The sequence below is a fragment of the Anguilla rostrata genome, chromosome 2 (genome assembly GCF_018555375.3).
Source record: "Anguilla rostrata isolate EN2019 chromosome 2, ASM1855537v3, whole genome shotgun sequence".
Lineage (NCBI taxonomy): Eukaryota > Metazoa > Chordata > Actinopteri > Anguilliformes > Anguillidae > Anguilla > Anguilla rostrata.
The window spans coordinates 361,403-374,290 of NC_057934.1; the positions used below are offsets into that span (position 1 = coordinate 361,403).

Sequence of the window (12,888 nt, forward strand, 5' to 3'; positions counted from 1 at the left end):
TGCACTGCATGACCCAGCTCCCGGATGTTTAAAATGCTCCTCGGGCCAGTTCTCAGAACACCGGGCTCCTCGTTCTGATCGCGCTGTTCTTCTCCCGTTAAGTTTTAATTACCTGTTTGTGCCGTCACGATCTGACTCGCAGTGGTTTTGCCCCCAGTGGAAAGCGACACATTGGTACAAATACCCCCGTGATAAAAGCGCCGTAAGGGGAATCTGGAGATTCATACCGCTGCCCTATTCAGGTTGAGTAAAAACCAATTTCAGACCTTGGCTTGCTGCCTACTTGCTATAAAATACACTCGGAGGGATGTAGCGTTAATCGTTCCAAATACTCTATCGAACTTTAGATTAGCATCAGAATATGCCTCACGCATATTTCTATATTAGAAGTAAAAAAGTAGCCATGCTTTCCAGTTTTACGCTGGTTGGAGTGCACCAGCATGCAAACAGCGTGTAAACCGCGATGCATGCACACGGTTATGACCGACCCTTCTGTATCGCCATTTCATGCTCGGTATTGTGGTGAGTTTGCAATTAATTTCAAAACGGGGAGTGTGAGTGACAGTGGGTGACGCTTCGGTTAAAAGCTTAATGTTGCACCTTATCTGATAATCGGCTTTGGCTGCACGTGATGTTCTCACCTTAAGGCAACGAGCTCATATAGCCCGCCGCCGGTATTACACACGGTGCACGTTTGATGAAAGGTGTATAAAATGCTGTACAAGCAATAGATTCAGTTTTATCTTCAAGTATATCCCAGATTAATTGTTCACTATAAAGTTTATCTCGTTAAAAGCTTTGTCGTTAAAAGCTGAGGTAGTGACATACAGCGCATTTCACACGGACTGTTGCTTTTAACTTGCTTATTGCTCTAAGAGCAAAACGTCAAAGTTGCTGTTATTACAGTGATATGATAATGAAGACGTGCGTTCAACAAGAATGTTATGAGCTATATATAATTATGTCTCCCCGTGCAGCCATGCTGACGTTATCATTTAACTGTTCTGACACTTTAATTTATTCTATTAAAATACCATTCTATAGTGTTTTTCAGTCGGCGCTGTTGTACTAATGAAACCTTACAGTATTAACGTGAAATTTTGCCACGCTGTCGGCAGAAACTTCAAGTTTTCTTCTACAGGAGAAGGCATTCTCCCTCTCCCCAACTTCTTTCAGACAGCCGTTCCCGAATCCTCCTCCAGTAGGCGGTGCTACTTTTGAAGGTAGTAATTTATTCTTAAAAATGTAATTATTGCGCATATTTTGAAATCCATTAACAATGTGTATGTAAGTTTGTGCTGGTTTAAAATAGCATATTTAAATAACATACTATAGCAAGTCAGGTAAATAGATTACGCGAATTTTCAGTATTTTCCCCAACTAAAAATAGCCTACTGAAGAAAAACTAAACTTTTGCCGAGTGAGGGAGAATTTTTTTTTTTTAACGTTTTGATAGATATAGGTTGCATAATTTTCGCGAACACTGTACATTGCAAGCAGCGACCTAGCCTATCACAAACAATTGCTGCACTGTCACAGTTAAGAAGCGCAATGGGTAAAAGCTTTTCAGTGCATTCCTTAAGTTGTTTCCCTCACAATCATTCGCCATAACTTGTTTTCAGCGCTGGAACTTCTGAGTTGTAACTTTGTTGGGTAGAAGTTCAGAAGTTAGTGACGGTTTTTCTGTACACTAAACATGTCCACCAGCGCATAATTGCGCGTACCATATGTCTATTAAACTCAAACTCTTTAGAGATGTCCTCTTACAACTCAAATACATGCACTTATATTTGTTTTGAAAGAAGAAAATACACACACAAGACTCCGAAGCCGCCCGACTCCCTGGTTCCCGTACAGACCATTTTTACTTCACTGAACTCTGTGATTAGCTGGAGAGATGTCGTCATCAGCGCTCCGATTTTCCCCCCTTCCTAAATGGATGGGGCTGTCCTGGTTTATGCACAGTTCAACAGAGGCCAAAAGATTGGAACAACTCATGAATATCCGTCAGTTTGGCTTTTAGAGTTACGCTCAGAATGCTTGCCAGTTTCGCTGCAGCTACAGATTGAAAGCTTGTCCCACAGACTGTGGGTCCAGGAAGAGGGCTCATTGAAAGTTTACATTACTTCTACTCCCGTTGGTTGAAGTGGCAGCTTTTAATATCATATTAAGTATCGCAATGGATTATGTCTATTTTATTATGTACTGTTCTATCAGTTTATTATTTCTCGATTACAGACTTTCTGCAAAAGCACATGGTAAGTTTTTCTTCAATAATTTTGTACTTATCATTGAACTTTATTTTGCTTCCGGGAATTGCTCGAGGCGAAATAAAATGCAGAGCTGAGAAACACCATTGTTACATAAACTTTTAAAAAATGTAAGTATCGATTAATTATGAAAATGCACATTAATACCATTGTGTCCTGAGGACACCATGACGGGAGTCTTAATTTGGCAAGTGTCCAGATCATGCTGTCAGTTATTCTTAGGTGACGAAAACATTTTGCTTAAATTAAATATACAGCTGTTTTCCACTCTGCAACTTCCTACTTATCATTATTAAGATAAAAATCTGTTCACTGTAATTTTATTTAAATGTGTATTAAACGCTACTAGTTTGCTGGACTATCTTTGCAAATGGGAAAGTGATTTTTTAAAGTAACTAATAAAAAAGTAATTATAGTGTTGCTTTTGTAAAAAAAAAAAAAAACTTTTGGCTGCATATGCATAGCATTGCTTGTGACTTACTTATTAGTATGATATGCAGTATGTTTATTTTATTCCTCAGTGAATGTGTTTCTTACTTGAATATTTGTTCCATCAGCCAATCTCTCTGGAAAGTTAAGTGAATATGGTCTTATCGTGCCATTCAGTACAGACTCCCGCGGCCGGTACGTTTCCCACGTGGTCTCAGCCGCGTCTGGAGGTAAAGGCGGGGGCGCGCGCCCTGGACGAAGACGGGTAGCCCGCAGCGCCTCCGAGACTCTTTCTGTAACCTCAACCGGACAACACTTATTTTTCAACGTCACTGTTTTTGGGAAGGAATTGCACTTACGCCTAAAAGCCAACCGAAGACTGGTTGCGCCAGGTGCTTCCCTGGAATGGCAGGAAGACTTTGAGGAAAAGGCCCATGAGCAAATTAATGGCGACTGCGTTTTCACGGGGGATGTATCCGATATGCCCAAGGCCACGGTGGCAATAAGCAACTGCGATGGACTGGTAAGTGAGTTTCCATGGTGACATTATTGAACACTGTATAGACCAGATGGTATAGTCCGATTATTCTTAGCAAAGGAACCATTGATTGGGGTTCCTAGTCATGCGTGTCATGATGTTCTTTTGCAGGCCCATGGGCCAAGGCCAGTGATCCATGTGCTGAGTATCATCTCTGTGTTTCTGCATCCTGAGACAGCTGAGCAGAAATATGCTGCTATTTCAGATGGAAAGACTTTCTTTTTTCCTGTGACTGTTATATAAGCTGCACATGTGAAACAGCTGCACAGAGCTCCTCTCTGTACTACTTAAAAACCAAATGTGTAGTGGACCGTTAATATAAAACATTTGCACTTGTGCAGAACTGTTGAACTGGTGCAGTATCACCTACACAGTTTTTCAGTGTTTTGTGTTTGTGAAGGGAGGAGTGACATCACACACAAAGGTGACCGTTTTCTCTCTAGATGAAAACAAAAAGGATTGCATTTGCCAGACACTTTGCAACGGAGCTGTGTGCTTCACACACACATTCCAGCAGTACAGGTTAAATCCCTGGCTCAAGGGAGCAGTAGCTCTTGTAGAATGAATGGCTTGCATGTCATGATTCACTTTGAGTCCCTGAGTTCCTCTGCATGTCGTTAATGATGGGCTTACAGGTATATTTATTCTAAACGCAGATAGTATATAAGAACTAGATTCATGTTTAAAATGAACATCCTTGCTTCTACATGCTGATATGGTCCAAGCATGAATGCACAGACTATAATTGCAAAAGCAAGGCTTATAATTTGTTTGCATGCAGACACAGCCAATCATATTAAGGGCTTCAAGATTATTTGGATTGGTACAGAACACACACACGCAGGCACGCACACACGCACACACACACGCGCACACACACACATATACGCACGCACACACACACATACACACATGCACACACACATGCACGCAGACACGCATGCACACACACGCGCACGCACGCACACACACATGCACACACGCACACACACACACACAAAGCTTTAAAGAACAAATTTGCTGTCTTTTGAAGCAAAATTCACATACATATTAACCTAATTTTTTGTCCTGTTGCAGACAATGACATTTTGGGATGAATTTTATTTGAGATAGTAAATTAATAGGAGCTGGTGCTGAACGGGACATCTGAACATCTGCTATTCTATTGACATGTTTTTTGTGGCTTGTTGTGGCACACGGATTATTATTAGACACTGGAAAAATTTATCCAAAAGTGCAAAGGTAGCCCATTCCGTGAGTTCCACCAGACACTTCTCAAGCCCAGAGGTTTCCAAATGGAAACAAAACACTGAAAATACTGACTTGCCTCCAAGTATAATCTTTCACTCGCTTGCTGTAAATTTCAATTAGACATTAGACATCTTCCCCAGGCAGTGAATTGGAGGGGCTATCCTTTCAATAAATTCAAATTTGCATCTGGACTGTGGCAATGCAGTAGCATCTGGACTGTGCCAATGCAGCAGCATCTGGACTGTGCCGATGCAGGAGCATCTGGACTGTGCTATGCAGTAGCATCTGGACTGTGCCAATCAGTAGCATCTGGACTGTGCCATGCAGTAGCATCTGGACTGTGCCAATCAGTAGCATCTGGACTGTGCCATGCAGTAGCATCTGGACTGTGCCAATGCAGGAGCATCTGGACTGTGCTATGCAGTAGCATCTGGACTGTGCCAATCAGTAGCATCTGGACTGTGCCATGCAGTAGCATCTGGACTGTGCTATGCAGGAGCATCTGGACTGTGCTATGCAGTAGCATCTGGACTGTGCCAATCAGTAGCATCTGGACTGTGCCATGCAGTAGCATCTGGACTGTGCCAATGCAGGAGCATCTGGACTGTGCCATGCAGTAACATCTGGACTGTGCCATGCAGGAGCATCTGGACTGTGCCAATGCAGTAGTCATAGCCACACAGGTTGTGCTGTTGGCTCAGTGGCATGCTGGTTAGAAAACGTTCTAGGGTGCTGGTGATGGAGCGACTCTTCGACAACAGCTTGCAAGTCAGCTGAAGTCCACGTTGGCCCTGTTGCTGAAAGCGTTTGTTGACGGGTGAACTGCTGTTCCTTCACAAGGTTAATTAAGGGCCTTTCCTACTCTACTGTGAACAACAAAAGAGTGACTGTTGGGATGTTAGCAGTTAGCAGGTTTTTATCATTGTTCAGTGACCCCATATTGGATTCTGAAGACTTTGTACAGTGAAAACTGGAATGGCCGTGGATGAAAGTCCTTTAAACCATGTGCAAGCGTTAATGTAGCATATGGTCAAAACATACTCTGATTGAATATTACCTATTACTGAGACACAAACTAAATTACCAGTGTTGGTCAGGCAAACAATGAAATAATTAATTCATTCATTCATGTCTTAGGTAATTACAGCCAGAGCCATGAGGAAAACACCTTCCTGTTCTAAGCCTGGGTTTTTTACATAACAGAGAGAACTTAATTTCTGTTAAGAAAATCTCCGCTTTGTTACTTTTTGCGGTAAGATAGACTGTTATTTGGAAACAGCTGCAAGCTTTTAGAGCTAGTGTTTACTTCAGGCTGATGTGCAGAGCTCATTGGGATGATTAATGCAGTTTGTTCTGTCTGTTCACACAGGCTGAGTGGCCTATTGGCTTACACACCTCAGATAACTGGCTCAGTGTATCTCCTAGGCCTCCTCTTTGCTCCACCTTGTTGATTCCTAAAGGGGCTCTGCAAAATTAATGAGTGAATGAATGAGTTGTGTGTACAGTACAGGCTATTAATTCATACAAAACGCATTACCAGTGAACAAACAATTCAAAAGAGTACCATGGATTTATAAGGGCTCACAGCATTAATTATGAAATTTCATGCTGTGTCATATTTTCAGAAATCTCTGAGGATGACAGATGTGCATGGTGATTGTGTACGGCAGCCTGTGCAGATTAGACCGAGGGAACCGAGCAGCGTATCGCTGTAACTTCAGTCCGTAGTTGTATAATAATATCTGAACACACGTGTGCCTGAGACAGATCCCGTGGAAGTCCAGTTCATACTGTAAGATGTGCAGGGAGAGCTGGGAGCTGCTTCCAGCCCCAGTGTTCAGAGCCGCTGGATATCCTTCCTTTCATTGGTCTGGAGATAACTGTCTTTACTGCTGTCTTTCACGTTGGCAATGCATTTTCTGATTTTAAAGCCAAGGGATGCATGTATGTTAGAGCGACTCTGGCAGCTTTACTGATGTTGTTATGGTTGTAATTATGTTGTTATTATGGTTCTGTGCTAACAGTGGTTATGGATTTAAGTTCCCTCTCTCGCTATACAGAGAAGCTTTATTGATGATAGTTATTCCGCTGCAGAATGGGATTGGTGTGTTTCCTGCCCTGGCCAATGTACTGTGGCAAATGAATGAGCCGTAAGGCTGATATTGATCTGACCTTCGGACAGCTGCAATCTGGCACAGCAAGCTGTTCTGTTACTAGCTTGATGATAAAACTGATAGGTGTGGATATGTGTGATTAAGGTCCAGCTGAAAGTAACAGATTACAGATGAGATAGAAGTGCTCTCACAGCAAGAAGAGCCAAGATTTAACTGTTTAACATCTGCAGATTACATCCTGCCTTCTTTTAGTTTGGAGAAGGTAGAATGAATCTGATGAGTGTATGAACTTTTATTGATACTGCTATATTGGGTTCAAAATGGCGTTCGTTTTGAAGCAGTCACAGCCATGCTTGTGTAAGCAATCCTTGGCTAGTGCCAGACATCGAGTGCCACCAGGTCCCAAAAGCAAATGTTTGTCTCTAAATTCTCTCCCGAGAAGGCACGTGAGATGCAACACGAGCCGTGTGAGCTTGGGGCCGTCACAGCTGTTCCGTTAAACACGTGGAGTCCTCAGTAAGAGGGATGCGTGACATCATCAGCTAGGCATTACGGTATCCTGGTCTCCAGCCACGGGCCCCAGAGGGACAGGATTGCTCATCTGAGACGGCGGAGACATGACAGACAGCGCATGCCACGTGTAATAGATCCAGACCCACAGCTGTGTTCGAGCTGATTTCCCCTGTGTATATACAGTACAGACCACTCGACAGAGACAGGTGAGGAACAGAAAGCACAAGAGAGAACATAAAATGAAACTCAGCCTGGATTTTGTTTTTGTGCGGTAAATGCCTATACGCTGACTGCAGGGCTGGGAGACGTCCTGTGAAAGGGGGTTTTGTGCCTGAGAACGCACAGCTGAGGACTGCTGCCTGCCCCTGGCCTGATTCCATCATTGTTCAGCAGTGTTAAATGATGGCTGTTACAACAACAAGCAGCAGACTGAGGAGAGTGAAGTCTGGGGAGGCGGGATCGGGTTACCTGTGTGACAGTAAGCCCAGTCGAGCTGAAACACTAGTATTCCAGTAAGGGGGGTGGGGGGGGAGGTGTTTATGCAACCATAAGTTAAAAAGAGAGAGGTCAGCCCAGCAACTGGGTTAATGCTGCTGAGGTTACTCTACGCTACGATGTCCCTGTGTTTTAAACATCCAATAAGCGTTTATTAGAAAATATAAATATATACACTGTTCATGTGCATTTACTGGGCCCACTGAAAAAAGCCTGGGAAGAAGTTAATGGATTTAGAACATATATTCAGTACATGTTTACATCCCCGTTCCCATCTCGCCATTCATGGGTCCTGCTCGGCTCTTTTGTATAAAGGAATTTCATTCTTGAAGCTTGACCGTTTTCTATATTTCGTGTTACTGTATGTTGCAGAAGGAAATTCCAGAGGATTAAGGTCACTGTGGCCACAGTGCGTGCATTGCACGACGTAAAAAATGTAACTGGTGCGTATCTTGCATCTTACACTGAGAGCATGGAATTGTTGTCCGGCAGTGACATTGCTGAGTGTGTTTTGGATTTTGAAGCCGTATGGTTCGATCCGATTTGTGGAACAGTGTGATTCATGTAATTCTGTCCCTCTGCACTGAGGCTGTTGTTGATTTGAACAGAGTTGAGCTGAGTTGCTGTTGTTGAGCAGTATGTTGAGTTGGGTTTGGGGTTAGATCAAATCTGGACTGGGCTTCCAGGTGTCCAAGGTTATTTGGTTGACATCTTGGTCACTGGGGTGATGGAAGAGGAGCATTTGCTCGATCTGCATCTAAAGTCAAGGCAATCACAGAGGCCACAGCACCACAAAACATCAGTTAACTTCAGCTCTTTCCTAGGGCTGTTCAATTATATGGATGATTTTTTTTCCAAACCTGGGCACATTGTTGAAGCCGCTTCATGAGCTTCTTTGCCAGGACAAGCACTGGAAGTAGACTGAGCAGTGAAAGAAGGTGTTCAGCAAAAACAGCCTCGCTAAAATCTGCAGTGCTGAGGCGCTTCATCCCATCGTCGCCATGGCAGTTAGCATGCGAGACATCTTCACGGTGTGGGGGCTGTTGTGGCACACGTCATGCCTAATGGTGAGGAGAATCAGGTTTGAATCGTGCACGCTCAACCAAGCTGAAAATAACTCTGCTCAAATAGAGCAAGAAGCACTTGGGATCGCGTTCGGGGTTCAGATGGAAATTCTCACTCCAGACAGCCAGCCGGTGCAAAGAAAGGCTCTAATGCTGTCAGCACACGCGCATAAAACAAAGTACCGGAGTTCCTCGCCAATGCTGACAGCCTCTCTCAAGACTAGCTTTGTCTGTGGCACAACTGGGCAGAGAACAAGCTGAGGTCTTCAGACAGGTGGACAAGGGCCCATCCAACGTCAGCCTACCAGCTGCTCCAGGTTCGAGCGTCTCGGTGCTGTAGCCTCCTCAGCTGCTCCTGTTAGCGAGCGCCTCCAGCTGTTTCCTGGGTGTAGCGGGCTCCTCCAGCTGCTCTGGTTAGCGACGCGTCTCCAGCTGCTCCTGGGTTAGCGGAGCGTCCTCCAGCTGCTCCTGGGTTAGCGGAGCGTCCTCCAGCTGCTCCTGGGTTAGCGGAGCGTCGTCCAGCTGCTCCTGGGTTAGCGGAGCGTCGTCCAGCTGCTCCTGGGTTAGCGGAGCGCGTCGCTGCCTGGGTTCGGCGTTGCTCTCTGGGTTAGCGGAGCGCGTCCGCTCGTTAGCGGCGTATCGGCTGCTCCTGGGTTAGCGGAGCGTCGTCCGGCTGCTCCTGGGTTAGCGGAGCGTCCTCCAGCTGCTCCTGGGTTCTGCGTAGCGAGCGTCTCAGTGCTCCTGGTTAGCGAGCACGCTCTCGGTTGGGCTTCACGAAGGCTGGGTTAGTGGAGCGGTCTGCGTGACGCACGCTCTCATAGCTTCACAAGGCTGATGATCGCTACGCCGCAGACTGCACAGCTGTCATACCGGAATGTCCCGCGCGCAGAGCTGCTCCTGCGTCACTGCTGCGGAGAAGAGAGCTGTGCACAGGCTTTGATCTGCTCGAGCCCCCTCAGGTGAAGCAGGTAGTCCTACGCCAACCGCAAGCCCAAGTCGACTTGCGCAAAACAGAGCAAAAGACAGACTTTTCCACCCAGGAGGACATGGAGTCTCCGCACTGAACTGTCACCATGGCCCAGAATGGGCTCCCGCAACAGTCATCCCACAGACCGGTCCTGTGTCCTGTGTCATGCACCATCCAGACGGCTGAGGATGTAGTCTGGCATCGACGTACTGATCAGCTGCTACCAATCTATCGCAGGGCTCACCTTACCAATGGCAAAAGCATGAAAAGTGCATTACTGTAGAGATAAGAATTACAAATGTCTGTGATGAGAAGAACTAGTTCTGTTGCAATAAGCATTGGTCTCCGCATTTATTTGTTGATCTAGTATGAGCTGAAGTAATGCAAGCTATAACAATTATTTTTGTACAAATTTTTGTAAGCAAGTGGCTAGAAATGGCGATAGTCTTCTGAGTTTCATTCACCATATTCAAACATTGTGTTGTCATATTTTAGCAGTAATATGTACGGACATGCAGTGACAGTGCTGATGCTTTTTGGGCATATCTGACCATCACTGGAGAAGGTTAATGACTGAATGCTCAGAACTCACCAGCGCCATTTATCATTTTAGTTCTAACACCAGCCATGAAATGCATAATTATCGCTGTCTAATCCTCATAAATCCAAGCCAGGCCCAGCATCTCTGGCACAACACAGAGAGGTGAAAATAGATGAGAAGGCCTCCCCTGATATCCCCCCCCCCCCGCCCCGAAAACCTGACCCACACTTTTATCTCAACCTCTGCTGCTACGCCAGCACAGCTTAGACCTTAATCAGTTTTCAAACCAAATGATCCTGCCCTATTTTACCCCCTGCCCCTGCCCCTGCCCCTGCCCCTGGGGCATAATGTCAAATGTGGCAGTGCCAGCTTGGCACTGTATGTGCTGAGATGAGATTCAGCTGAGCGAGGGAAGCAAACTGTGATTTTCTGTGATTATATTATATTTTTTCCATTCTAACAGTCAAAGACCAGATTAAGGATGCAATAAATGTACATTTGTGGGCATATTAGTTTACTTGTCTCATGGTAGCAGGGCTCCCGTGCTCCTCCCCTGAACTTTTGGCTTGTGTGTGCTGTTTTAAATTCTACTTTATTATCTAATCCCTGTCACCCCTTTCTGGAAGGATGTCAGTGTTTACATTGCCTGCATAATCGTTCTCATTAGGAGTGATCAGTATGCTGGCCACAGGATCTAGTCTCTGGCCTGTTGCAGTGTTTGTGGGAGGGGTTTCAGGTGGGAGAGTATGTAGTTGATTAAGCCAGTGGCCTGGAATGTATTACACAGAGCAGACCGATTAACCCATTTAAATCAGTTCATATGAAAGTGTAAAGCTTGCAAAACATGGAAAAATGACTGAAATAATAGAATAATAAAAAGGTTACCACAGTATTTCAGATAGAAACCAAAGCCAAGGTTTGGAGAGTGTTCAGATCTGCCAGGGTGTTGTTGTTCAGCCTTTTGAGGGTGTGAGCTAAAATGTGGTAAAACATCACGTTCCCCTAAGGGGTCATCATCAAATGGTTTTTGATGGTTTCTTCAAAGCAGAGCCATAAAATGTCAAATACAATTAGAGAAATCAGATTTTTTTCAGCCTCAGGTGCTCTTTCAGGTGTAGCCCCATAAAGGTGGAGGAGCTGAACTGAAATGGACTCTTTGCTGCGAGAGTCCACACAGTCTGTTTCTCAGCATGTGCTGCATAAAAGCTCACAGCCATGGGCTGCTGATGTCATTACACTGGTGCTGATGGCTTCTGCAGAGCAGAGGACATCTCAGAGAGTTTCCTAGTCTGGAATTTTACTTATTTGAGTATAAAATACACACACTCCTTCCCAGCACGTATAGTGAGCATGTGGGGTGAGCTGTAGGTGTGTTTGTCCAGGAAGTCATGGTGAGGCTGACAGCCAGTGTTACTGTCCTGAATCCCGCACTTTACCCATGAAAAGATTCAAGGTTTTGAATAGCAGTCTCTCGGTGTAACTACTGATTATACAACGCGATTCTGTCTTAAAATTATATGCTATAAAACAATTTGCCACAATTTTGACAGTTGTTGGAAAAGAAATATAGTCCCGTTTTTCCTGTCTATGCTGGATGGAGTGTTGATTTGTGTCATATTAGTTCTCATCTTCCGTTGGAGGGGCTTTGCTGGAAGCTTTCATGACGAGCAGCACATTAGGCGATTTGACCTTTCCTCTGCATGTCAGTCAAACAGGGTCTGAGAGTTCTTTTAAAAATCGATTTCTAGTTCCCCGGCTTTGCAGGCACCCTTGAGAAGGTCAGATAGGCAGCCCCTTTGACGCAGGGACTTTGGAAGATTCATTTGTGCTTTGGGTTTTAGTGGAATTTGAACATCTATTCATTGTTGTATCTCCCAGGTCTTGATTATTTGTTGTAATCCAGGACTAAAATTTCCCGTTATTTTGTTCAAGTTTAGAATTAAACTCAAATAGTGCCTATAAAGGCTTGCAATATGGCTTCCCTGAATGGGAAAAGGACGTTGCAGTGCTGAATTACATAAACATCCTCCCAAAGTTTGTAGTGTTGGCTTTTTTGTCGGAAATTTGCAGTGTATTTGCTGTCGATGTCAGAGGTCAGATAACTGTCAAAAAAAGATCTATGACATTTGGTATTTTGGCACCTGAAGGCTGTTTTTGAATATGTTTTTTCATTATGCATAAATATGCAGTTAAATACATCTGTCATTGTTATTTGGTGTTCCTCAACATTCACAGATGAAAATCTGAATTTCATTTTGCACAAGGACACTACCCCTGTAGTGATGATGACTGATGGGGAACCATGCTGTGCAGTATCCATGGAAGTGAGTGAATGCACTGAGGGAGGGAGAGAGAGGGAGAGAGAGAGAGAGGGAGGGAGTACGGGGGGGAGGGAGAGAGAGAGGGAGAGAGAGGGTGGGGAGGGGGGAGAGAGAGAGAAAGAGGGTGAGAGGGAGTAGGGGGAGAGAGAGATAGAGAGAGGAGGAGAGTGGGGTGGAGAGGGGTGGGGGAGAGAGAAAGGAGAAAAAAGAGATAGCCAGGGGAGTGTGGTCGGCCAATTCGTGGGGAGAAGTGGAGAGAGAGGGAAATGAGCTGAAGGCACTGCTGTGTTGGGGTGTGTGTCGTGTGCTCGCTGGCTCCGTGTGTGTGCTGCCCTGTGTCTGCTGGTCTGGCAGTCTCGCTGTGTGCGTGGTCTCCGCTGTGTTC

General features: G+C 45.0%; 1 protein-coding gene across 3 annotated transcripts in view; it reads left to right on the plus strand.

Moving 5' to 3' along the window:
• The first annotated feature begins 1,067 nt into the window (after nucleotides 1-1,067).
• LOC135242983 (A disintegrin and metalloproteinase with thrombospondin motifs 3) overlaps nucleotides 1,068-12,888 on the plus strand; it is a 52,581-nt gene continuing 40,760 nt past the window's right edge. For 2 of the 3 annotated variants that reach the window (XM_064314380.1, XM_064314390.1), the window contains exons 1-2: nucleotides 1,068-2,258; nucleotides 2,828-3,222. In XM_064314380.1, the coding sequence (XP_064170450.1) occupies nucleotides 2,180-2,258; nucleotides 2,828-3,222 (474 nt within the window). In that variant the 5' untranslated portion in view covers nucleotides 1,068-2,179. Of the gene's footprint in view, nucleotides 2,259-2,827; nucleotides 3,223-12,888 lie in introns of those variants that run through there. The other variant, XM_064314399.1, reaches the window with a different exon arrangement.